The sequence below is a fragment of the Phallusia mammillata genome, chromosome 5 (genome assembly GCF_965637545.1).
Source record: "Phallusia mammillata chromosome 5, kaPhaMamm4.hap1.1, whole genome shotgun sequence".
NCBI lineage: Eukaryota > Metazoa > Chordata > Ascidiacea > Phlebobranchia > Ascidiidae > Phallusia > Phallusia mammillata.
The window spans coordinates 6,276,927-6,304,745 of record NC_137256.1 but is presented as its reverse complement, the minus strand read 5'-3'; the positions used below and the strand labels follow the sequence as shown (position 1 = coordinate 6,304,745).

The 27,819-nt window shown below is 45.7% G+C and overlaps 1 protein-coding gene across 2 annotated transcripts; it reads left to right on the top strand.

Annotated features, from left to right (window-relative positions):
• Positions 1 to 1,222: 1,222 nt before the first annotated feature.
• Positions 1,223 to 27,512, top strand: LOC145230569 (uncharacterized). 2 transcript variants are annotated; one of them, XM_080096014.1, is made up of 2 exons: positions 1,223 to 3,066; positions 15,375 to 15,467. In XM_080096014.1, exons 1-2 carry the CDS (start codon positions 1,588 to 1,590, stop codon positions 15,390 to 15,392), a joined length of 1,497 nt encoding a protein of 498 aa, XP_079952140.1. In that variant the 5' UTR covers positions 1,223 to 1,587; the 3' UTR covers positions 15,393 to 15,467. The 2 variants fall into 2 exon arrangements, with proteins under 2 accessions (XP_079952140.1, XP_079952139.1); XM_080096013.1 differs by lacking the exon at positions 15,375 to 15,467 and adding an exon at positions 26,226 to 27,512 and having other exon boundaries at positions 1,225 to 3,066.
• Positions 27,513 to 27,819: the final 307 nt, after the last annotated feature.

Genomic DNA, 27,819 nt, shown 5'->3' with positions numbered 1-27,819 from the left:
CAAAACAAGGGCAACATATAGATTTTATTGTGTATTCTACAGGCTTTGAAGCCGCACAAAGCCTTCTGAAGCGACGGCAATACGAGAAACCTTCTTGCTCATTTCTCCTCTCCCTTTATCTCACTTTCTCTCCCTTTCCTCCCTGCGATAATTAATTTCGCTCCTTAGAATTAGGTCACGTTAACGCTGTTGTCGTTGTTTTTGTGGGCGCGGTTTACGCCTTGTCAGCATTAGCCAAACGTGGGAGGTGGGAGACATTTTAAATGGAAAACCATAACAAGTGAGGCAATACCTTTGCGGAAAAACCCAAGGCTTGCATCGAAACGTGGAGGTTTGACCGGTAATCCAAGCTTTGTGGCCTTGTACACGTGAGTTATGGTGCTAACTTGTGTATGATTAAGTTCATTTGCTATATATAACCGTGTGGTGTGCCGTGCCTGCAATGAATAAAGACTGTTTTGACAACCAATAAGTCTCTACTTCCATTAAAGGTGTGTTCTAAGCAAATATGAAACCTGCTTTTGTGTTTAACAGTTTGAATAAGAATAGAAAATGTGTGATGTCTACGTGAGAGACCTTTAAAAAAATATTTAGCAGATTATACAAAGCTGTTGTTTAGAAACAATAGGAGCAATCACATGTGGTAAGTAAACAGTAATTTGCAGTCCAAGCTGCCTGGTACGTATAGCAGCTGCCACTTATAAACGGGACATTTAATGTGCGGTAGCACGCATACCTTTAAAAGCCGCAGCTAGCATATGGCGCGTTTACTTCCGAGAGGGCGGTGCCCTTTCAACGGATCTTGGGCGTCACACGAACGGGCAACAAAACGGCCCGGTACGTTGCAGTAACTGTGACAAATTAATGACATATCTTTTCCTTCGCCGAAGCAAGCTAGAGGACATATGGTAAACCGTGGGGCATATGCTGGCCGTGCGCTAGAGAGGCCATTATCTTCATGCTTCTATCAACACAAGAGCCACGCAGAGTCGCATATATACGACGTACACTGTAAAGCCTCAGGCAAGCAGCACGTCTCCCAACAGGGTACTGTCAACATTATCAGGTGAAAGATACAGAGCTCTCGCCTACCAGCTGATCGGCGCTGCGTCACTCGCAGAGAGAAAGGCGAGAAAAAGGCAAAAGGCAATGCTTCTGCTTCGTCGTTTATATTCGCCAGCCAGCGTCGATGGCCCTTGTTATTTCTCGCTGATGGCACGCTAGTTGGGCAGTTAGAGTCGTATTGTTGGCGTGTTGTGCTTATACCATAATCGTCGCGACAGTACCAGCACCAACACAAGCAGATTATTATGGGCGGTTATAGTGGAAATTTGACTGTTCTTGAATCTAGCGAGATGTTTTAAATAATGCTTAATTGGCATCTCTGCCCAGTGACGTAGGTTTCCTGTGTTGGTTGTCATCTCACAGGCTGCCTGTTTATGGTTTCGCAGAGTGCGATTAAGTAATCAGTAAAAATAACGCTATTCAGGTGACTGTGTACTGTATTTTTGTGCCTTAAATCTTCTGTGGATATATTCTCTATCCTGCCAACGGTTTTCACGGGAAGTAACCTCAACGAAAGAAATCATGTTACATCACGCAAGCGCCAGCACATCGAGCGCACAATCGATGTCGACCGTTTATATGAGCCTGGATTCCCGCAAGCGTTCGGTCAAGCCGCCTGGATCGCCCGACTCGGGTATGGGCTATGACAGCGACTTAGACAACGACGAGGAAGTGATTACAAACCGAAGGCTGAGTCAACACAAGGCTATGAGTAACTTACATGCGTCTTCCCCATCGCCTACATTGGAGTGTATTAACTGTCCCGAAATGCAAGATGGCGGCCACGACGTTTTTGATGGGAACGCTGCCAAGGAACACACTACGCCACCTGTGGAGGTTAAGCGCGAAGTCGAGGCGACCTGCACTAATGATAGCAAGATGGCTGAGATATTGGCCGAGCTCAATAACCTACCTGACACAAAGATCGAGCTTCCTCCACCATCAATCAGCAGCCAGAAAAAGTTGGCAGCCCGCCCTGATCACGTCAAGCGCCCGATGAACGCCTTCATGATCTGGTCGCAAATCCAGCGACGCAAGATTATGGAAGAAACACCAGACGTGCACAACGCGGAAATCAGCAGAAATTTGGGCAAACTTTGGCGCGAACTGCCCGAGCCTGAAAAAATGCCGTTTATGATCGAGGCTGAACGACTTCGCCTGCAACATATGCGAGACCACCCCGACTACAAATACAAACCAAAAAAGAAGGCCAAAGCGACACAAGTTAAAAAAGCAGCCGAAGAGAAGGAATACGTAAAAATTGAATGCGCCAAGGTTCCAGCGGAGCCCAAGCAAGCGGCCTCGCGGGCAAGCCCTAATGCAAAACGCGCACGCAAACGTAAACTTACCTCAAATCAAACCAAGGTCGCACAATCTCCCACCAACATTCCCACCGAACCTCAGTCTGTGTCAAAAGCCATGTTCAATCCGATTCAGGTCGCCCTGACGCCGAACAGCAATCCGGCGCTGCAGGGCACGGGTGCTAACGCTGTGAACAATCCAACAACCGTCACGATCAAAGTGGAACCGAGTGGAGCAAGCCTCTCGACCTTGACCTCATCCTCTGTACCGCGCAAACGGGCTCGTACGAACTCGGAATCGGTAGTAAAGCGTGAAGAACAGCTGAGCCCAAAAATCGTTAAGGGCACTTTAATTCAGGGTGGGGGCAATCGACAGTATATCATTGTGTCGGGCGCCTCGGACATGCGACCAAATGTACAAGCCATCAGCAGTGTCGTATCCTCAACCAGCCGGCCTGGGAGCGCACCACAGGTTCACGTCCAGGACAAAGAGTCGGTGGTTTGCTACGCGCAAGGGTTTGTGCCAATAGCAAAAGTCCACGAAAACAGCATCAGTATTGTGAACGGATGCGTGCAATCAACCAACAACAACAACAGTAGCAACAACGCCACGCTCATAAAGGAGTCGGACGTTATCAGTAAGAACGAGGCGCAAATCATATCCGAAGCCTTGGGAAGCAACTGTTTGCAAAATTTTAAGGTAAGCATGTGTTTTCATTTTCAAAATGAAGTTGCCAATGGGTAAAGTTTGCACGCCAAAGCCAACCATTTCAGATTGCTTTTATGTCGATCTAACGATTATGAAACCACTTATCCCGATATCTTTGCTGCTTGGACGTATAGGCAAGAATTTCACGTCAGTCTCACGCACGGCAATGGCATCCTGCTTTTGACCTTTGCAGCCCATGCATTTACCTCGCGTAACCTGTATCATGTAACGCCATCACGCGTATAGCGTCGCCGTATTATATTTGCGCGACCTTTAATTCACGTTTGATTGCGGTTGCCACTCCTCCTTCCCTTTAACAGGCTTTACCAAACCCAGTTTCCACTGCTGTGTCCCTAATTTAGGCCAGGCGTGTGTATAGGGCGTCAGTTTTATTTTTCGAACAACTCACTATATACCTGTTCTCAAGGCAGCGGGTTAACACTAACGCGCCTCAGTGCTAAGCCGGTGTCGAAACCTATTGTCGCCTCTCGGCTTGGGAGGTCGCGTTAATTTGTCTTGGGGTCATGTTGCCACCGTCCGTGCGTGCCCTGAAACGAGCACCGCCGTCGAAAGACAACGTGTGTGGCAAGACGTCGTTTCCCATCACGATGTTGACTCGTCGCCATCACGTAAAAAGCTTGTTTCGAGTTGATTGATCGCAATGACCAAGACCCTGTGCTCAGCTACCAATGTTTAATACATAAACACACACGTACTGCCTTGTTGTGAGCTAACAGCTTGACTCTAGCCGTGTGAGCAAGCGTTTCTTAGTAATCGACTGTTGTGGCATCTGATGGGTACAATTAGCACTGGAACAGTTGATTGATGTCGGTTTTGATCTATCACGATTCACACAAGCCATATTTGACATATGCGCGACTTTGCAGTTCAGTTTAAGAAGGTTTTTGATTTATACGGCGTCAGTGTAGTGCCTCGGGTGAGCTCTACCTGTTTACAACGTCAAAGTGATAACTAAAGGCGCCCTAATGTTGCCGTGTCACCTAGGTAGACATTAAGTGCAGTTACGCGGCCCTCTATATTGACTTCCCTGTAGCAGCCCCGAGCGTATAGTATTGCCTTGCACGCAACTCAAAAGACAGCCATCGCGGAAATCTCGAATTTCAAGCCGCAACGAAACCGATTGACGAACGAGCACCTTCCACCAAATCTCGCATCTCAGTTCAAAGGGATGCTGTCATTGTTTTGATGTCTTCCCGTAGCTTTGATGCGGCCTCAATCGCCTACACGTCAATTTTCTGCCTCTCAGTGATCAGTCCAGCGCAATTTGATAGCCGCTTTCGTATATGCGTCAAGGTGACCTAGAGTGTTATTTCGAAACCGTAAACGCTGTATGCCTTCATTTGCATACAGTCGCCCGTGTGTACATAGGTTTTCCCTGGTAAACTTTAGGCACCGTCGCCGCGGCCTTGACGACAAATTTACCGCGGAGTTTTAATTATTAATTTCGCCAAAGTCGGTGACTGAGTGAGTTTTTGCGTACCCATTATTTTCCGCTCTGTTTATTGTTTCAAACAAGGCGATTTGCTTTTACAGCGCTGTGCGCCGATTGAACTGTGCAGCAGTTACACCCCATCAGGCTATTTCTGTAAGAACTGGATCATGTTGCCAATAGCGGTCGCGACGCCAAACAGCCCTTTGTGACATTCTAGTGATAGCTTTGTGTTGTCATAGTTGCGTCCTTAGGTATAGTACCCATCCTTTAGCCTACTGTGTGGCTGCCCAAGCGCCCTACGCAGCCCTGTACGTCTGCCATCGCCAATATTTGTTACTCAACAGCTTGTAAGTGGACTTTGTATACCAGAGATAAAAGTAACCCCCCACTATACTAGCTGTGAAGTATAATGAAACCGTTATCAATTCTAATGCAATACCCAAGGGAAACATCATGTGCTTGGTTTTGAACTTGGTCAGAGTGTTGTCTTGAAATACAGCATTGTGTGTATTACGCCATAGTAGTTTAAAGTCCAATTAACTGCACAATATAAGTTTATCAGGTCGTAAAGAATTTGTGGCCTTGCTTACGCTCTGGAAATTGAAAAGTTTATGACTTTTTGTGCCTGTTTGATGCAACCGGTCGTTGGGAATTTCACAACAAAGCAAACCGTACTTGTCTGGGATGGAAGGGTTCCCTCCGTATTGCACCACACAAATCCGGGGGTTGCTATTTGCATTTACGGTAAAACAGATGCGTAAACATGGCTGGGTTTTACATGCTAAGTAAAATCAGCGAGGCGAAATGTTGCTTAACCATCTGGAAACTGTTTAGCTGTGCAATAAATACTTACATCATTGGCGCCTTATGAATATATCAAGTGGTGCTTTTTACAATACAGTCAGGTTATAGGCGTTGTGCTACCTTTTCGCGTTTTATTGCAACCACAACAACCCCTTTCGAGTTACATAACCTTACCCTGGTGGCTGTGGGTAAGCGCTACCCTTGGGTCCAATGTCCGCCATGTACTTGAAGCTCATATGCGCATGCGCGATGATTCAGCTAAAATCTATTTAGATCAGCACATCGTAAACAGCGTGTGCTGGAATTAGTCTATCGCTAAGTCATAAGCACACGCATACAGTTAGAGAGGTTTCTTCTAAGTATATGTCTAAATGCAATATGAGCTAGAAAGTTATTTTCTCATGCCCTATGCGTTACTTTATCGGAAATCGCAATCGGAAGTCAGTCATTCGTGCTTCCTAACTTACTCTGGACCCTGTTGACATTTAAACGTCCCTTCTCCCCACATAGGCTTGACGTAACAAATTTTCAGACTTCAATTCGAGTGTTCACCTGTGTCTCGACGTTGATGTTGTTTCAGATAAAACGTCACTGGTTGTTCTTACTCATCGGTTGCGCTTTTCCGGTTGTACTTGCCCGTTTTAGGGAAAAAACTGAGTGTTATGGATCATTGCCTGACACATGTAACGTATACTGCGTAAAACCGCCGTATCCAGTCTTTAGGCCATAAAGCAGTCACTGTAGTAGCTTTGTAGTTTTTTATAAATATATTTCCAACATGGTGCAATTTACTTGCGTTTTCCCCTCAACCCTTTATATGCTATTAATCATTTTAAGGGAGCTGTATCAAATGTCAATCTATAATTAGCCCGATGCTGCTCCATTGTATCAATGCTGGATCAAATCGAATGCGTTAGCGTGACTAGCGCATTTTGTAACGTAAATTGTTTGTCTCTTTTTTGCTCCCTCGTTATTTTGGCTCTTATCCACTGCTCAATGTTTAATCGCATACAAAACGCGCCCACAAAAAATCATTGTTACGTCACACTAGTGCGTCACGCGGGGGAGTGTGGCTTGTTTATGATCGCACGCAAACCAACCTTTACGGGTTTGCGAAAGGCTAGGCCTAAATTAAAGCGCTATGTTTTGGGAGATAAATTGTACTTGTTATCTAACAATAGACTTTATTCCTTTTAACAACCCAATGACTTCTCTTGTAAACACTAAGTTCTCTTAAAAAAAGGTTGTTGACAATTAAACCTTGCCTGCACATGTATCGTAAATAGATTGGTCGTTCGTTTAAATACGTCGGGATAAGGTTATTTCCCAGAAGTCTATTAGCCCCAGGGTTAGTGCTCACGCTGTGATTTGGCCTATTTGCGCTCGCTGTGGATCTGATGCTAGGCTATGTGACTTGCGTCAGAACAGTCGTGTGGCGCGTAAGCCTTGAAGATTAGAATTTACAATTAAAAAAGCGCTTTCGACGAAACGTTGGCGCTTGTTTGCGTTTCGCGTCATGGCAGTGACGTCATCTTTGTTGTTCCGTCGCGCGGGAACTAACAAACAGGGAACGCAACTTTGTGAATCAGATTATTGTTTGTGAAAGTCCCAATTCCCCAATGTGGCATCGCCGTTGGTTGTAAACACATTCGAAATGAGTGAAAATATGTTTCATATCGAGCCCTGTGCTTCAGTTGCATAAGCTCGTCACGTGAGTGTTCCAAAACAAGCAGGTGGGCGTTTTTCTTCGACCGGACTCGCATTCGAGAAGCCAAATTCTCAATTATGCAAGCGCGTGCTCTTGGAGTAAACAGGACGTGTAGGATAAAAACAAGCTGCTATGGCCACTAAATCTGGGCGTTGGCGTTTGGTGGATCCCACGAACCTGGGGGTGTTCCCTAACCGGACTTGTTTACGGGAAAGAGGTTACAGGCCTTCCGCGTTTCGAAATTCGGAACCGACCGGTTTCGACTCAGCCTTTGCAGAAATCCTCCGCCATCTAAACATGTTTACCGCATCGGTGGCGCCCAAATCACGTGACACAGCTTGCTCGCGCGCAGGCGAAAACACTTGCCAAGTGTTTTCCACGTTACGCAGCACGCGTATCATTACCGCAGGTCAGCGAGTTCGCTTCTTCTGATTGGTCGGCGGGTCTTCCTAATGGGCGGGGCAACAAGCCCAGGGCATAGTGCATGTTTTCCACATTGAACTTGCTCCTTGCCATGAGTTCGAGTTTACCTATGTTCAAGCCCTCACATATTTACCACATTTCAGAAAACCTTACACAAGCTTGGCGTACTCCCGCAGTTACAGTCGCACTTTGTACCACACAGCATGTTGTGCCTTTAAAGAGTTTCATGAGCTGTTTACTACGAGATCTCAAAAACAATTCCGATGGCGCCTCATAAACGCGCAAACTTGTACAAAACAGGCCCATGTTGTTGCATCACGTGACAAACCGTGTGGCGTAACCCGAGGTTAACGAACTTTGCATGGTTCAGGTTCAGACCCGCTCTGTGCACAGTGTGCGAACTCGGGTATATTTTGCCACAAGTCACTGGTGTTGTTGTGTATTTGTCTAACTGCGGGGTGTAGGGACATGTGTTGTGATTAAAATAGAACCAGGGTTCGTGGGTCCCTTTAGAGTGCGTCGTTGGAGTGTTTTGTCAGCGGTGCTGTTGATTTCAATGCCGTTAGCATTCCGTGGTGAGTCATCTTCACGAGGCAAACAAGTGGAATCGATATTTTGCGAGCTGCGCCAACCCACCTCGTTGCGGCCAGCCAACCGCCTTGCCTTGCCTTCCTTGGGTCGCGTTGCATACTTTTCCAGCTAACGTTTGCATCACTCTGCAATGACTTGCAATTACGGTTTCACAACAGTTTGTAGATTTGTGCCTTGTGTTCCCATAACGAAATTAAGTGCACTAGTTTCGTATATTCCCAAGCCCTTTGACCTTGTTCAGGGCGCGCATTGAGTTGACCTTGTTCAGGGCGCGCACCGACCATTGCTAGAATACCCTGTGTCACGTTTATGAGGGTGGTTAATAATTTGCATGTTGGCGCACCTGAAACGCTGTGTAGGCGAATCCCTTGGCGTTCGTACTGCCGCAGCTGTAGGTTTAAAGGGGCTCGTTCCATACCCACCCCAACGAGCAATCGCGCTTTAAAAAACTTTGACCTCAGCGCCAGTGCACTTTCGAGTAAATGTCAAAGTGAAATCAGCATATAAGTTGCTGCCATTCAGACAAACGACACCGTTCGACGATTCCCATATCGCTCACGCACTATTACACGTCGATAGCAATCACGTCAACCGATACCAGTAATTCGTATGAATTGAAAGGCAATCATGTTTATCAAAGGCTGTGCTACTTTGGCGTTTCAAGAGTTTGATCTTAGGCTGCACTGTGTGTATTTCTTATAGCCAGCATTCTTTTGACGGATTGATTTGGCTTTAGACTTGTCTGGTTGTAATTTTGGGTTTCTACCTTGTTTGTCCACGTTTACAAGGGTTACTGATGGGGACTACACTGGACAGTTCATTAGACCCGTACTTATGAGCTGGCTCATAAACCCGTAAATACAGGGCTGCTGCCCCGAAGCATAGAAAAGGCAGATGGCCTTCAACGTGTGAACAAAGACCCGCTGGTCAGCCGGTCGTCCGTTCGCCTTTGATGCTCTCTGGTTTTGCTTTGCGGCATGGGCGAGCAACGGGAAGAGAGTGAGGCAAACAATAGACCATCTGCCAGGCATAGGGGGATTACAAGCCGGAATGACATATGCCGTGCTGCTGCAGTCGAGTATAATGTCGCATATTTAGCTTGCAAGATGCCAGCGTAATTATAAAATACCATGTGGTATTGTTTGCACTTTACAAGATTTTGACGTTCAAGTTTATGAACTAGCTACACGAAGCATTTGTTGGTTTGTTGTATGTCCTCAATTGAAAATGAAAGACAACACAAACAACATTTGACCACACCCTGCTAAACTCGAAAAAAAACAAGGAAATATTTTTACATGCGCTTGTATAATTCTCTTATTTCTGAGTCCTACATTATCTATCAGTCTTACTTGTGTGGGCGTTATGCATCCGGTTTACCACAGGAAGTATCCCTTTCCCGTCGGGCTCCCAGCTTAAGTGACGTCATTGGTGGTTATGCGTCATCGCCGAGGTGAACGGAAACACGAAATATGGTCACGGCGGTTCAAGGTTTTACGCGTGGTTTACTTTTCGTGTGTCAAGTGATAAGTCACGCGATTTTAACTCAGTTCTAACCTACTTTTGGCGGATAAGCAATTTGCATGCCAGTACAATAAACAATCACCCGCTGCGCTTATGGCTTTTCACGAAAGAGCGCGGTGTTTTTTTAAATATTCAAAGAGAAAGCATAATAATGAAGGGCGGTCGCCTATCATGCCTGCTTTATGCAGATACTTTTAATGCAAAGACCTTTCAACCATGAAGAGAGGCTGCTCGTACGGAATTTGCTTTTTCTCGTTACATACAGCTTTACCTAATTTCGTTTTAATTGCGGAGATTGTCGTTAAAATTGCACCCTCGGGCGGCCAACGCGAGAAAATCCACATGTAATTGAGGGGATTAAATATTGTGACTAATGATTGACGATAAATGACTGACGCCAGAACGAAATTTATCGGTAATGCGATTTTCACTTGCTTGCCTTCTAGGAATCGTTTTTCTGATGTTCTTTTGTCGTCAAATTGCTGATTCAATGTCATTAACGAAGCATGCAACCTTTCAATGGCCTCTACAACACTTAAAAAATATGTTTGCGGCGTGTTTAAGTCACACAAAGGTCAAAAGTGTTTTGTTTTGTAGAGCCAAACGTTAGAGATCTGTTTACTGTTTACTTAATATACGCTTTTCCATAAGACCAGAATAGCCATCAAAGCTTTACGCATGGGACACTTGTACATGTGCTCTATTAAAGGGGTAAAACCGCAAAAAAAGACTCGTGATGTCAATAAATTAATCCAGTCGTTTCGAAGAACTGGCACGTACCGGGCGCGTTTGATTTGAATCGGGTTTAATGCTATGGCTCGGTACAGCACGTTCTGGTAACCAAATGTTAGTACACGGGGGCTGGGAACGCGAGAGTGTTTGCTACCAATCAAGCGATGTGTCACAGCCACAAGTGTGCAAACAACGCGTTTCGATTCGACAAGAAGGCTAAGCACCTGGCGCGCCGTCTCACCGAGGCAGCCCTTATTCGATCAAGGGTCGAAAAGCCCTTCAACCCAACCAAACAGCCCTCAAGTGACGTAACATCGAGTGCCGGTCTATCAACTCCGCTCGCTTGGGCTTAATCCGATGTGAACAAGTTAGTTTTCGAGTTGTTCTGTGTTGCAGAGGCACAATCGGCGCCTATAATGTTTTCCTCATTCTGTGGGCCCGCCAGTTCCCACGTTTCGCCGGCTTAGAGGCCCTTTGATGTTACAGTACCACCAACGCTTTGTGAATTTTACAGTAATCTGTGCGCTTTGTGTATTACCCCCTTGTGTCGATTTGTCACATTTTGTATCCTTTTGTTGTCACATTGACTTTACCTATACATACTACAGTCATGGTTGTCATAATTGAAAGAAAAAATGTCGTATTTAATGTTGCTGCAATCCGTGGCGGTACAGTAATGACAGCACCTGCTACCGTCACTCAATGGTTACGTCATTGTCGGAGCTGGCAGGTGCACGCCTTTCGGGCTCGCTTTAACCATTCGGCAAACATGCCACCTGCCCTCTGGGAAACGACTGCTCTCTCCAGTTCGCAAGGCATTACCAAATACCTTCGCGACCACAGATAAATATTAAAATTTTATTGTCTTGGCATTGCCGCTTCGGTGCAGCTCAGTGCTGTCTCTTATCACTTGTTTTTGCGGCGCTTCTGCACACCCATCGAGATGTCACCCCGGTGCTAGCCGCGCTGTTCGGGGCGCTCGCTCGTCAAGTTTAGTGAAAAACCTCGTTGGCATTTTCCAAGCTCGCATCCGCGTGCGATTAAACCACTTCATTGCCGATTATTCCTTGCAATCGATTGCCCCGTTGTTATGTAATTAAGAAAGCCTCTTGGCCTGGTGCAAAATTTTCAGCGAGCCAGCCGGTTTCCTGGCATTCGGCGCGCTTCACCGCGACAGTTTATTGCGCTCAGCGGACCGCCGCTCGCGAGCTTAGCTGCTCGGCATTGGACTGAACGGCGAATTGGGTCAGCTTGTATCTGTCAGTCGTGTTGTGGGCTCCAGAAGGACTGACTACCATATCATGTATATATGCTCGTATCTGTTTCGCGCCTAGACCGTCACAGTTTGGGTTTCCGCGCTGCCGTTTCCGTTGTCTGGGCATCACCAACCTCGCGGCTGCTCTGTGTCTTTCACGCGCACCTTTATCACCCACCTATACCCAAATGTCCCTTTAACCGACGTCTGGCTATAGTTAGGGGGGCAGACACGGGTAGACGGCGCCCCATTGGAGCTCGTTACGCCTTTAAACAGCGATTTGCTACAATGTCATGGGTAGAGTTACCCGACTGGTCTGTGAATGGCAGTGGCATATTTAATTTCGCCGCTACTTTGAACCGAATTTCGCGGATTCGTGGGAACACGTACAACCGCGGTTTCTTCCGGATCAGCCCGCCACTGATCATTTACTCGCCGTCTTTCGTCGCCTCGCGCTAAGACTATTGACCTTGCTGCGATTACGGAGTCAACAGCGGCCCGAGTGCCACAATTACTGAGGATTTGCTTACGTAAGAACGCGGGTAATTGGTTCACCAGATCTCAGCCTCTGATCCGGAGATCTGTCATCGCGGCCCCATCGTTCGATGTACATGACAATCTATTAAAGATTGCGGTCGCTCTTGGTGTGTGTAAATAAACCTCATGTCGCCACTGGGACCGCGGAAAAACATGTTACCAACCAGCGTGGAGTTTGATCTAATTGCCTCCGCCACTAACGCACATTTACCCCAGCAGCAGTGGTGCAATTAAATTTGATTTAAGGAAGCACGTTTCTGCGTGCTAGGGCAAAGAACGACCTGGCATGTGGTTTATTGCGAGTTTTTACCGTTTCTCGGTAATGAGACGAACTTCACGCGCAATTAGAAGTACGGCGCCGTCGCGTAAAATCCAGCTCGTCAACGGCTTTTACGACTCTTCGCTCAGGCAACAGACTGCTGTCGTACACCAGTTTCTGGAAAATCAGTTCTAGGTCATACAACAAGCCGCAAATGGAGGCATCTCGCTTCAATTTTGAATATGATACCACACCCTTTCAGTTCGCACTGGAGTTGGACTTTTAATATATTCCCCGAACAGTGAGTAAGCGCTTAATTGCTTCAGAACTGTCGTTTTCGGATAACGCCTAGTCAAGTATCATGTTATACAACATCTTGACCTTTTGTACGGTTGAGAAGTGTCTAAGTTTCGGCGGACCGGACGTGCTTTTTGGTTACAAGGTCCCACTTCTGATTTCCGACCTGCGATCAACGGCGGTTTCGCCTTAAAAGCAGGTGGCGGCTTGTGCCGTTTGATCCGGAGCGCATCGGCACCCGCAATTAAATTCACGACCACGACGCTATGACGAGTGGAGCGCGGTTAAGAATTTTTCCGACAAGTCTATCAAGGTTTCCTGGCACGCAAAGTCACAAGACAGAATTTTTAACACGAACACGCGGCACCCATTTACTGAGGTTAATTTGTGGCTGATTGCGCGATTGGTCGTTAGCATACATGCTATTTAAAGGGGGACAGCGCGGTCATTATACCTGGTATCTATAGATAAGTTACCTACACAAATCGAAAATGGAAACAGCCAGGTGGTTCCCATTATACCTGGTATCTAACTTATAAGTTACCTACACAAATCGAAAATGGAAACAGCCAGGTGGTTCCCAAAGTCATCGCAGGCTCGCTGGATAAGCATATGGCTTCACGCGTAAAACCCCTATACAAGTTTTACCGCTGTGTGGAATACCCCGAAATCGATCACGGCGCGTTTCCAGGGCCAACGTAGTTAATATACAGCAAGGATAAACGCTCTACACAGTACGGGAGGGGGCTACATTCATATTTTGTTACCATATCCAATTTTAAAAACATTTCCACTATGAGATAGATAAACAAAACAGTGACGTCCCATAGCCACGTGGAAAAGATGTGACGTTTTGGTATTACTACGAAAAGTGGGTGTGTCACAGCTCTTAGCCAATAGCGTGCCGTAAACGCCCACATCTGGTGGTTACGTCATCACCAGTCCATGCTGAATCATGCGACTGTAAAAGGTTTACTACGGGATTTTGGTCCATTGCTCAATGATGATAAAGAATAAAATTGCCCAAAATAGAACACATTCTATCTGCAGCACGAATGGTAGTTATTACGTCACAATGGTAGGCGCGTCATTATCACGTGGAAGCTTTGTGGAGCGGAAATACAATGTTTCTGACGTCAATTTGAACTATTAGGTTTTAGGGTTGGTTGGACCTGTTTAATTTGTGGTCAATAGCAACATGAAAAATAGAATTAGTTTCGCATAAACCCATGGCGTTTTGTTTGACTCAAATTGCCATCTTTGCTACCAATTTGTGGCCAGTAATAATTCCCAACCAGTTGTAATGACTTTAAAGATCATGCTGTTTTGTGTTTAAAACTGTACGTACATTTGTCCCAAATATCTACATATCAGTCGCAATCACCAGTATCCCCCTTTTATCCGTTTACGCACGAAACCACCCCCTCTGACGTCACGGCCCACTTTGCCAGGGGTGTAATCACTGTTTGTGACGTAGTGGCCGCGGGTTACTCGGGTGCAAGCGTGAGCTTGAGGTTTTTTTCAAACTTTGCTGTGCTTAGTTTCACAATCTCTGATCAACGGTTCAAGGTATTAACGCTTTTTTGGCGCCTCTGTTAAAATGTGGTTTACAAGACTGCGTGCAGTGTGTACTAAATCCTGGTTAACACGTGAATAATATGTTTATGGTGGTCGATCAGGAACCAGTTTTACGCCTTTGCCTCCTAATCCATGCGGGATCTAGAGTTCTGACGTTTCCCAGAGAAGCTAAGCTCATTTTACAGCGGTTTATTACGACTTACTTTTTAACAACATTGCCCCGAGGCAAACTGACAACTGTCACTGCCAATCGTTGCTGTCACCGCCACTGCCAAATGCCGTGGAGGCTAAAACTTAAATTATAACCACGCGAAGGACCACTTGGCAACCGCAAAAAGTCAGATACGGGCGTTGAGCGTTCACTGGGGACAACAAAGTTCAACGTGAACTTCGAGGTTTCGGTGTCGTTAAACAGGTGTGAGTCATACGCTTTGTAGGCTTGGTTACTGATGTTGCACCTGTCAAGCCTGTTTCAAAATAGACTCCGATAATTTCGGGTACTTCCTAGGCACCCGCGTTATTTGGAGATTGCACTGGGTGATTTGCCCCATTCTTTGTGGCAATGTTGGCTTTAGTTCTGCTCGCGAGCAAAGCAACGATTCGCTTGGATGTAAACGAACAATGGCGCTTATTTCATCATGAAGCATGTGTTTCCTGTGCTACCTCCGCACGCTTTTCCATTATGAAAGCGTCCAGACATCGAAATAAACCTGGACCGCGTGGTCGTTAAGGATAAACGGGGGTGGCAACAATGCCTTGTCGTGTCTATACAGCGAAGGGGGTGAGGGGCCGCAGACGCCTGGATGATGAAACTTTTCGTCGTTCGGTGTCAGTCATCATTGCGTGTTGGCGAACAACGGTGAAACACATTACGTGGCAATTCACTTGTGAAAGTCGCTAGGCTTTAGAATAAGGGTTCAAGTTACGGAATGTTTAACCTTAGTTCCTTTGTGTACGTTTAATGTCTAAGGTATAGACCTTAGGGTGTAAAACCATTTGAACTCATTATTTAGTGTTTTTATAATACAGTGTTCGGTTTTCTAACCACTGTGTTCTTTTTTTCTTTTTCATGTTTTGTTTCACCCCGAAATTGACTCACAAATTACATCATCACTCACGTGTCATTTGCACAAATCAGGTAAGACAAAATAACTAATAGTTTATACATTAACGTTTTACGTTTAAAATTGTACAAAGCGGAACACATTACGGGTACAGTTACCAACCCAAAGGTGATTTGATAGCGGGATTAAGTGGGTGCAAACCGATTGATGTGGGAAAATAGTTTTGATATCCGACGCACTGCATTAGCCTTGTGACCCTTTTCCGACTCTTGCGTTAAACTCCGCACCTTCCTACTGTGCAATTTCCGCATACAAACCTACGCTGTGTTTAATGCCGCAGCTGCAGTGCAAAAGGCCAGCACCAAACCGGCACCGTACACATGGGCGAATCTCTCTTGTTTGGGCATGCACACCCTAGTCTCTGAATAGATCATAGGTATAATTATGGCGGCCTAGTTCCTGCACCCACGTGGTTTTCTGGGGCGTGCGCTCTTTTCGGGGGCAATTTACGCCCGTGTGAGTCACCCTACGTCCCAATTGCGCACAACCGCGTTATGTTTGACAATTGCGTTCCCCGAATCCATCGGTTTTGTTTTTCTTTTCATATGACAGTGCGTTTTTCTTCTATGTGGGGCGCATACAGTTTGAGTGAGTTTATATATTTTTTGCGGCTTCTATGGCATTGTCAGCTCTCACGGCAGTTTGCCCGCAAATGCCAGGGTCTTCCGCTTTCCCTTTCACGTCGAGTACTCGAAATTCTCGAAGGCGCGATAGTTTGCTGATTTTAGGGTTGGCCTCGTGCCACAAGCCGAGCCCTGTCGAGTTTAAACAGTCACGTTCCATGTTAAGCAAAAGCGAAGCCCGGAAACGGACCCTACGCTCACATTGTTTCATGTTTGTGGCTTATATACTCTTTCCTGTGCCCACGAGAATTCGTTAAGCCCATTGTGACTTGTGACGACAGACATATGCTCAGCTTTATAAATGGACGGTTACGCTTTGATTTTCCGTTTCCAAGTTCCAAACTCAAATCGCGTTCACTTCTAGGAACCTCATTTAACTGAGAAGTGATTAAATCATGAATCAGATGTCAGAATTTGATTCAAGCAGGGCCCAAATCACCGTGCAACTGTCCGCAAATTTAATTAACTTTCCTTGGAAACGAGGACGCTGATATCTGGCACGACGCCGTTCACATTTGCCCGATGCGCTGAAATTGGCAGCCAAGAGGTCGCGATGCCTCGTGGTTGTCACGTGGTGGTGTAACCGTTCCGTGTCACCGACGCTAAGTAAGCCCAAACGGCCGAACTCGCGTTGGCCCGTAGTGGAGGTCAGGCCTGTCTCCTAGCGCTGTTGATTGATGTCTTGCACGCGTCCGGCTACGCTTGAAAAGGAACACATAGGCCGTGATGCACGAACCGCCCTTCAGTGTGTCCATCGGCGTTGTTTGTTTATGGATTTATACAAACGTTCTTTAGGCTTAATTCACTTCTATAGTTACCGTTTTTGAATGAGAATGTTGAATTATGCAGCGACACGACAATTGTACAGGTACAATCAAACCCATTAACTATGAATCATCTCCAATTTGTTTTGGGTTGCATCACTCTTTGGTCTGTCAACTGTATGTCCTTTGGTTTACTGAATCATTGCGTGATTGTGCAATATGTAACGTAACTTCCCGTAGATTGAACCTTTGCGCGTCTGAATAAAAACAAACAGGCATCAGAAATGGAAACAGTCGGTTGACTGTGAATGACATTGCAAAACGATGAATTTTTACGGCGAAGCAAGCAAGGTATTGATGAATACCTCGTAATATCTGTCCAAATATTGACGGTACAGGCGCCCTCCTTTGAACACCTCACACAAGTATTTGCGTGTACTTAAAAGTGGTGAAAGCGCCATGACATCAACCAGAAGGTAAAGAATGTACACCTCAACCTTCTTTATATGTTCCCTCGATAAACGAAAACACATGTAATTGTCGAATAATGACCACCTAATAGCTTGTTATGATCGTGAAAGCAGAAGCAGATAGCCCACGGCGAGCCTGTCCACTGAACGCTGCCATTTGTGATAAAGGTCAGCACTAATTCGAGAAAATATGCTGCGTCATTTTGAGACCTAAAACCCCGCGTTTGTTTTCATTCAAACTTTGCCTATTGTTTAACCCGCACCCTTTCCTGCACTTGCCGTTCACTAACCACGCACCAAGTTGTCCTCCACCACGCAGCGATCACGTGTTCTGCACGCTCGAGTGCAGATTGCGCCACTTGGCAAAGCACGCGGTCGCTTGTTTGATAACAAAGCTGAGCAGTGTGGCGCAATCTTGCAAGCGGTGTGCATCAATAGCTGCACGACCCGACAATTAGACGTTGCCACTTTGGCTCTAATAATAAAAGCGGGGACCGACGTCTGGGATTCGGGGTGTGGCACCAATGGCGTAACTTGCTTTGTTACGTGCTGAATGCCACGTCGTTAATGCTAGTTCTGTACCAGCGCACGCTTGTCACCGCAACGTCTGTATAAGCTTCCGTGATGCCATGCAAAGGTACAATTTGAGTAACGAGCAAATTGATGGCCCCACAAAACGAATATGCTCGTCTATTGTGGCGACCAGGAACGGGTAGATCAAGACCCAGTGCCTTGCACCAGTCGTTAACCTTTACAGCAAGTCGCGACTCGCCCACCGGTTTTTGTCCCTTGCACGACTCGTGGTGACTAATTTTGGGTGCTGGCCCCGAGTTGGTGGCTTGCCCAGACTTGTCTGCTCGCGAGTATGTCGAATCTTAATTTCGGGAAAAAAGTTTCGCTCCACGTGTTAACTCAGTGGCGCAATTGTTGTTGTTGCTAAAACGATTGCACAAGAGCTGGCGTTGTTGTCGATACCAAGTCTGTAGTGCTTGAAATACGATAAAGGTTAAATTTGTTTTTCGAGTTCTTTACAATCCATACGCTTGTATAACTCGTAAATGCGCGGGTAGTGCTGTTTTCATTGGTTACGCAACGTTGCCGTGCTGTTTTATAATGTTTCCACGTAATGTCTAACAGCCCAAGGGTACGAGAACGGCCTTCTTCCACTGTTTTGAGTCTACCGGTTAAATACTGTCTAATAAAGAGATCCAAACCCAAAATTGGGGCTCGTGGCGAAAGTTTCCTGGGAATTTTAGCCCTCGAGTTGGAGGGCGTGTTAGTGTTAAAGCAGCAGACGTCCTCGACTGGCATCAAGTGCTGTTCGGTTTCCCTTTCCCGGTAGAGGCGGCAGCTCGGTTTATCCAACGCCTAAATTACCCTTGCTGCAAAAGTGCAACGCTGCCGCAGCTAGGAAGGACTGACTCATATCAAGCCACAAGCGTCAGGGTTGGACCTTAGCAAATTACCTTCTTGAGGTTTTAAATGAAAAAATACGTGTCAAGGCGCTTAGAGGAAAGCTGCTCGCTGCCCTAGGCAACGCCGGCGCTTAAGCGCTAAATTCTCATTAAAGAGAAACAAGCGAGCGACGAGAGAGGCGCGGCGCCTATGACGACACAAACGGGCAAATTCAAAACAAACAGAAAACAGCTGATCTCGATTTTCCAAGAACCCCGCTTTGCTGAGTGAAGTGGCGTTGGAGCAAGCGGGTCAAGCAATTGCCGCAGACGTTCGACGCTCGGCATTTAAAGTCGCTCTGCAGACGCTGGTGCATTTTCGCAAAGATTGAAAGGCGGTTTGACATTTCGTAGGCATTAGGCGACACAAGGGGAGAGGTTTGTCGCAACACGCCCCTGGTTGGTTGCCAATTTTGGGTTCGCTTTTATTGTCAGAAGCCCAGGTGGGGCGTAACGATTTTTTGTTGGTCTGTGCGTCATTGCCCCTTAACCGCTATAGTTAAGACCCGAACCGGTGTTTCGTTTAGTAGTGGCTTAGGACGCTGGTTGTTTTTCTTAGATCGCTGACTGATCGCCAGCCATCGCTCTAAGGTATCGCCTTACAAACCCCATTATTGCCAACCAAAGTTTTGTATAGTTTTCCTTCTGTTTCGTGACGTAGCCAAAGGCGCTCGTTTTGTTTGTTTATTCTGGGGGCTGCCTTGTCTCGTGTTTTAGACGCTTGCTGATATACGGGCCGGCATCTTATCGCAAAAAACAACATTTCATTTATCAAGCGTTGTCGGCATACGCATAGGCCATTTGACAGGGACAATGAGTTAACGTTTTTGTTGCGACCAATCGCCAGTGTTTCTTTTCAAGTTTTCTTGCGAAGTTATGTAAAAGTCATTTGCATTTATACTACATTAGCAATATCTATGTAAAGTTATGTTTAGGCTTTGGATGTGTAAACCACAAGTCCTTTGTGGTGGTTTGTTTCGTTATCCTGATATAAGAGCACAATAGCCTGGGTTCTAGACCTGCATTTGCTGCATAGAACTTATTAGGCATAAAATGAGTTGCGTGCAACAAAATATTGTAAATGGAGAAGGCAACTTTGGCATAAAAATGGGTTGCCACGACAACCAGAGACACAAAGCGGTGTCCTACGATTTTCGTGAAACTTATTAGCCGCCGCAAAGCTCCCTCTTCCCGTCGCTCGCACTGTTTCTCCTTTAATCTCTTACTCTCTTTAACCTGGGTTATCACGTCCGTTTCCGATCATCATCTACATAAACAATCGCGGGCATTTTTCGGCCAGGCCCTCGTTTCCGCTTTTCGCCGGTTCCGTGTTTGTGTTAGTGACGTCAGAGCGCTTTCGGTAAGCCTAAACAATCGAACGATGCGGTTTCTGCCGCTAAGTCTCCTATGTACTCCGGATATTCTTTGACTTGACGTATAGTTTACAAGATGACATTTAGTGTTTAAAATACTCAAGCACATTACGTTTTAACTCCACTTGGATAAGCTTGTTTGCAAAATACACACTTAACTGCCGATGTAGCAAGCGTTATATCGATTTTTGGAATTCCTGTTCACCCATGAGTGTTAGTTAAAAACTTGATCAATGGAAGCAAGGGCATACCAACTCCTTTTACAATGGCAACACACAGGAACACCACCAGAATTCCAGCTTTTCAGGGATTCCCAACAATCACCGTTAACCGCAAACGACTATTGGAATTGTCGATTTGTTGCCAGCACCGCCCGACTCTGAAAGCTAACAAAGAGACCCTGAGTGATTCACCTGCGCTTTAGAACCAATGGGCCTTTTGTGGTAGCGTTTTGGGGCTTTCGTTGTGCGTGGGAAAGTGGCCCTTCGGTCTGTGCAACAAAAACACAAGGGCGATATCGTACCTGACTCACGAAGCCACTTACTTCGTTTAGTGTGGATGAACAGCCATTGATCAGTTGGCGTTGCTGCCGGCTTCCTTGATTGGATAAGTTGTGGGGATCTCCGGCGCCAACGTAGTGATAGCGTGCAGCTGCAATTGCGAGCACTTTGCGCCAATTGTGGTATTTTTCTTCATTGCCTATGTGGATAATTAGGCACGGTGGTTAATAATGCTGGGTTGCATCAAAGCTCCGACGATTGTTTGTGAAGCAGTTTGCATTGCTGCGTGGGTTGCATTTGCCATATAAAGGTTTTTACGAGGTAAAAAATAGAACGTAAAGTGTACATAAAACGGTACTTACAGCTCTTTCAACGAAGCACCACGTCACACTTGTTCTAGCCTGTTTGCTTTTAACCTTCAATTGGACTTAAGGGACCTCTTGTTTAAACTATAAACACAGTGAGTCACCTTTTGGCGTGTTATGCCACATAGAGGTGCCGCAACATTTAATATCGGTCGATACTGTGGTAAACACGTAACGACTTTTCTTGATTATCCTGAAAATCCAAGCGTCACAAGCTAAAGCTGTAAGATCCAGCTCAGCGGAGATTTCACGGTGCTAACCACATTGCGTCGATTAGTTACGCAGCAAGCTTATTGGTCCACGTCGTGTCATATTCCAGCGCGTCCTGACATTTCGTTTTTCACGTTGGAAAATGTTAAAACGCGGGCGCGATGGTTTAATGCAGTGGTTCCCAAACTATGCGCCGCGGCACACTTGTGTGCCGCGAGATGTCATTAGGTGTGCCGCAAAAAATATTGAAATTAAAATCAATCAAGTAGAGTAGTAGTACCAGGTGCTTAGACCACTAGGCCAACATGCTCCACGTCTCTGAGATGTTCAACTAGGCTATTTAACTATGAGAGTGACCTGTTTAGCGACTTTATGACCTCATAGTTAGCTAAAAATAGTTAGCTGCCTTTGTCAGCTAAAAAAATTATTCAAATGTCCGAAGTGCGCCAAATAATTTTTGTTTTTTCTAAAATGCGCCTTAAAAGAAAAAAGTTTGGGAGCCATTGGTTTAATGGGTCATATGTCCCCCACACACCTCACAGTGGCGTGGCATTTTAAGTTTCTGTGAAGTCCTTGGCGTTTTGCATGGAAGTGTTTCTAGTTAGGTAGTAAGGCCGAAATTGTGTAAGGGCACCGCAAACAAATTTGGCTCGTCAATGCGTGTCTCGGGGTTTGTTTGGGTTCGTTGTTGAAATTATCGTGCAGTAGTGGCAAGAAGTCATTGTGTATCTGATAAAAGGTCAAACTCAAAATCGTGGTTCACCAGCGAGCGACGGAAGGCCAAATCTGTCCGCATTTATTTTATGATACATGCGGTACGCTCCTTGGCCTGAGAAGCGGCTTTGTCAACTGCTGGTTTACCTTTGGTTGCCGTTAGGCCGTTAAAACATTTTGCTGTTTTCTTTCAAAAACTGTTTGACCAGAGTGATCTACTGTCCACGCTAAAACAGTTTTAGCATGCGGGTTTTTCTGCGGCCATTTCCCGAGCTGGCACATTAGGGCGAAATCTGCTACCTGAGCTGACCGCCACGCGATAGAGCCCATAACGCGTGCGGAAACCGCTAACAGCGGTCGATGGAAGAGCGAAATGAGACGAGCTGTCAATCATTTCACCCATTGTTTGATATTCACTGGATGCCGCTCTTTAAATTGACAACACATGGACACATTAATGGAAGACGATGCACATTCCGCGTGAATGCTAAGGGAAGTCGAAAAACGTACTAGCGTTTGATGGATTTCACACACTAACTGAGGAAGCCTGTTGCAGAAACATTCACTGTCGGGTTGCTGTCTATTTGATGTAGAGACCTAAGTGGCTGTTTTCAATGCACTACCATTGGTTGTGTGATAACAGGGGATGTTTTGGTTTCGAAGTGCGTGGATGAATGATACACGCCGTGCGCATGCGCTTCCGGCGAAAGGGAAGAGAAACGTAAACACGCTATTTCCTACGACACCAGATGCAAACAAACGAGTCACGTGACTTAAGGAGAAGTTTAATCATCCTCATAGTTTAGGGTATTTTGTACAGTGCTAAAATGCAGGTCCGTTAGCTATCACTATGTCCTCTTGCTAACGGCAAATGCCTTCACATTGTACGTTATTCAGCACAGTGTGCCTAAATGCAGGTACGTTAGCGGTTATTGTACCCCTTTGCTAACGGCAAAGATCTTCACAGTACAAGTATGTCAATGCAGCGTTCCTAAATGCAGCTCCTATATTTATCAATGCGCACTTCTGCTAACGTTTGAAAGGGCATCAGTTAGTTTGAGCTCTAGCCCGGCCTTCTTTTCTTGAATGCAAATTTTCAAAACCCAACCCTGTCTTCAACTGTTATGTAAAACAGCGCCTGTTAAAGAGTTAGGCGTTTGGTTCTTTTACTGCCAGTGAAAACGTTAAAAGCGAGTCCATCGACCAGATGTCCCCAACCGTGACCAACCGCGGCTTAATATTTCATCAACTGTCCCCTTTCTTTACTTTACTGCGTTTCGCGTGTCGACCTCTGACCTCGGGTCCTCTTTCTCGGCGCTGCTGCAAAAGGGTGACAGATGGCGGACGCGCGCAGAAGCAAGTTTTATGCATTTGTGCGTCTTATTAGCTGTGGACTAATACAGTAGTCTGCCAACCGAATCCAGTTTTTTGTGATGGTGAAGACGCCTCGGTGGCAAATTTTACCGGACAATGGTTTTGTATATTAACCTCTATTCAGTTCTTTAAAAAGATGATGAAACATTGCGGTTGCTTTTCCGAGAACTATGTGGCAAAATTGGGAAATCGTTTCTTGCTAAACGACACAACTGCTGTGTACGTTTCGGGAGACAAGGGATAGAGGACGTATTTATATCAGTAAACCATGACGGAAATTCCTACTCAGCGGTCGTCCTGCGAATATTATGTGTACGGACATGCATCGAAACGCATGACACAAGCTATAACAACGTCCCGTCGACCAATACCACGCGCAATTTCCTTATTTTCAAAACAGAACCATAGGGAGGTCCGGCTCATAAGCATGCACCCCCATCAAAGCAAAACAAAAACGTGCACCAATAACACAAAACAACACCACATTATCTTGGCCTTCGGTCCACCTATCAAGCCCTCCTCCTAGCATATCGATGTCAATATTTTTTCTTTAGCCGTCCGTTTCAATTTTCGTCAGAGTCAGATTAGGCTTGCAAGTCGACTTTCTTGCATCTGCTGCCTGCCCTCGTGCATATTTCATTACCTACGCTGTCCGGCGGATCTCCACTGTTTTCGGTGCTGCATTATTCATGTCGTTGTGGTTGTGGGTGCGTGGCCCTTTGGTGCAAACACAATTTGCCTCGCGGGTCGACGGAATTAAAAACTACAACCGCGGGAGGGACTGGGTGACCTGTCACACCGCGGGGACCCCTAAGCTCACAGCATTTAGACATTTAATCAATGCCAAATTGTCGCCCGACTTGTTAATAGTTTCCACGCTTTCCGCTTGGTCAGCAGAGCTTGTGTGATTGGATTTGCCACGCCCGCTGTGCTGTGCCAAGTTTGTCTGCTGTTGCAAAGCCATTTACGCCATTAAACAAAACTGAAAATCTCAAAGGCCTCGTGCAGTGAAAGTTTATGCATTAGTTGCATTGTCCCTGTGGTTTTCTACTCTTATAGCTGTGATTTTTTTTGCAAACAAACAACCTAGCACAAGCACCGCTATAATGTCAATAGGAAGCACCAGTTTCGGTTGCAGCCCAATCAGGAAGACGTAGGCTGAAGCCCTGCTAAAAGAACGTGGGCTTAGTGTAGATAGAGCTATGTGACGTCACGTGCAAATGGAAGCTATGACGTCGGTCGCAGCGATTGTTGTTAGGCGCCGTTCCTGGGAATTGTAAAAACCCGAAACCAAACTTGCGGTATGCCACTTTCGTGTTTACAGGGGTGTTTTACACGGTTTTGCACCCAAACGTTGCCCAAGTAATGGGGAATAAAGAGTAGTCCAAAAATAGACACCCTTTTCGCTAAATTGCACTGTCATCTAGCTCTCCATCGATTGGAGACTGTCAGCTATAAATATTGACTTGCCGCTTGCCGACGCGGCTGCACAAATAAACACGCCGGGGCGTAATATGCCGCCCGCACATATGTCTTCTCACATAACCGCACCTGACATTTGTTGCTGTTTATTCTCTATTCTGTGCCAGGACGAGGTATTAACTTGTCGTTGGTGCACTTGCGTTTACCTTAAAACTTCTAGGCGGCATTTAAGCATGGTGTCGGATAGCTATGACGTAAGGTCAATCCCAATATGTGTGCTGTTGTACCGAACAGTAAAACACACCAACGCATAAGACTGTTGGCATAATGATGTAAGGTGTATGTGGTTACAATTCTTTGGCGATATTTAGGCCTGGTGATACAAAAGTTTGATAGATATGGTTTAAAAGACAATCCTACTTATGTTTGTGATACCGAACGGTAAATTCAACAACACTACACCAACGCAAAACCCTGTTTGCATACTGGTGTAAGAAGGCTGTGTTTCCATTTATACGTTCGAAACTTCAAATTACAGTGTCACCAAGTACCATTGGTTTAATAGGGGTTTATGTTTCACAAGGACAGCAGAACTCCCCGCCGTCGTTTCTTCGAAATGTTTGCGTAATTCCGATTCGTGCAAATACATCGCTGCCTCGTTAAACTCTGCCAATTCGGGTGCTTGAATAACCTTTGTAATTTGTTCCCACCAAATATACATTGGGTTTTCCCACCAGTAGGCCAACATGCGTATTGTTGAACAGCGAACCTCGCTTAGTGTGTTGGATTCCCTGGGCAAATGGGATGTTACAAATGCCGCTAAAAAACATCTGTCACCATTATTTTAAAATTTCGTATTCTAAACGCTTTGACCTATATCGGCTATAGGAGTTAAATTTTACCAGCTCGATATTAAATTCATGGTACTGAAGCTGGCATTTAAACATGTCAATCAAAACTGTCAGTCACAATATGCTACAAGCCACAATCACAATTTACTGGAACTTTGTACGCGCTGCCAAGAGTTCAAGGCACACCACATGGGACCAATCGTTTTCAAATCCAACATTGTCGACCTAACCGGCTCAGATAATTGATATATTGCCCACAGTGACCTCAGGGAGCTTGCTGTCAGAGCTTTCGCTTTCAGTCGTGTTGCTAGGGTTTGGGGTGTTGTGTTATTAAATGACACGGTATATTCTTGGCGGGCTTCGGGTTTTGGTTTCCGTCGTGTCGCCACACCACGCCTGCGCTGCCACGCTTACCGCGCACCGCACCATTTAGTTCAATTAAGCGCGTCGCCGTACCGGAAACGGGCGGTTTACTTAGCTACGTTTACAAAAGTGCTTTCGCCCCCAGTGTTTTGCCGAAAAAAAAAAAAGGTTTAGATAGGCGACAGAATTAAAGCCCCTGTTCAGCATATCCCACTCCATATTTGACTGCTAATGTGTTCTGCTTTGTACAATGCGTTATATCTCAAATTCAGTTCATTGGCACATGATTTTAGTTGTTTTTATTGCTTATATCGACAATTAATTATTTTTGAACGTGCAGTAGCTATATTAAGCAATATTTCACACTTGTTTTGCTTTTTAGTTCCAGGAGGAAGGCACCATCGATCTCGACCAAATTACATTCGGTTGCGGTATCGGATTAGCTGATCCATGTCGCCGAAAATCTCATTTCGACTCCTTCGACGCGGACACAGACGAAGTCCGAATGCTCATCGAAAGTTCCGACAACTCGTGGCTTACGAGCGACCGCTTGTGGTGAAATGATCGACGTCGATTTTTCCACAGCGTGCGCCCGCCTTCACAAGTGCAATTCGCAATTTCCACGCGTTCGGTACAGGCGGAGTACGATTCAAAAAGCTCCGCTCATGAACAATTTGGATGTACCTCAATTTTCTTCCGCACTATCGGCCCATGGTTTATCCTAAGTCGGTTCTCTCGCCTTATCCATTGGCCTTTTTCCTTTTCCTTAAGCCCCACTCTTATTTACTCGGTATCGCCTGTGCGTAGTCTGCAGTCATGAACTGAACGTTGTACGGTTGCAAAGATAAACACTACGTGTTGCCGTTCTCTGTACATACCGACATACACAACCCCGTACTTTCAGTCTTGTTCCGCCTGATGTACAGTACTGTAGTTGCATTGACTTGTCGTTGTACACACGGTTCGTGAAACAGTTGCTGGTATTTGAATGCGTGCGCCCTTTGTTATTGAAGTTGTTGTGCGTGTCTCTGTAAACAATTCGGTTGCATCTGCTTGTGTGTTTGTAGTCGTACCCATTGTTTCAGCGTTGGACTGTGTATCGAGCGCAAACTGAGGTATCTCGTCGCCCTTGCATACGTACCGACCCAGCCCGCCCGCTAACATACGTGCTATCAAGGACCAGGTCTTTGCCAGACCCTTTGGGACTTGGATTTTTGTACCTAATGTCCATAGAATGTAGAATCAGTCGTTTTGCCGCAAAGAAAACACACCTTTTTCCCTTTTACCCTCAGAGTTAAGACAGGCATTAAGATAACAGGCAAATTAAGTCTGATTTCTAGACCTTAATTCTATCCTACTACGCTGCCTGTTTATCCTTTAAAAGCCCGATTTTTCCTCAATCGTTCCTCTTCTAATATGTATCACCTGCCTGTTCTACCCAGAACCTTCTGTTTTCAATGTTATTTGCTTGTTTTTTGTACATATCTCTATCGTCTAACCTCCGCTGGCTGGAGATGCAACGTCCGAACACGTTCTTTGTTTAGTTTTTACTCCTGTTCTTGACGCTGTTTATTTTTTCCTTCTTTCTTTATTTGGTTTTCTTGCGCTGCGTGCATTACGATTGCGTCGAGTGACGTTAATGCCTCCATTAAAAAAAACACTTGTAAAACACAGAGTGCATTTATATCAGACCATAGTTACATAAATTAGAAGATTCAAGGCGCTGCAGAAAAGTGTTCGAAAAAAAATACAAACCATGCGCTTAACGTAAATATTCAGAGAATCTATAACAGGCAGAAACCGTCAAAACCATCACTTTGAAACTCGAATATTCCGGTGAAAACCTACGGAAAACCAGATGTTTCGTCAATTTTTTGACCCCCGAAAATCGAAAAAACGGAAAGGCTATAGCCTTAGGTTTTTGTCAAAAATCGGGTCAAAATTTTGTCTCTCCGATTCCGGTTTAAACCGGTTTG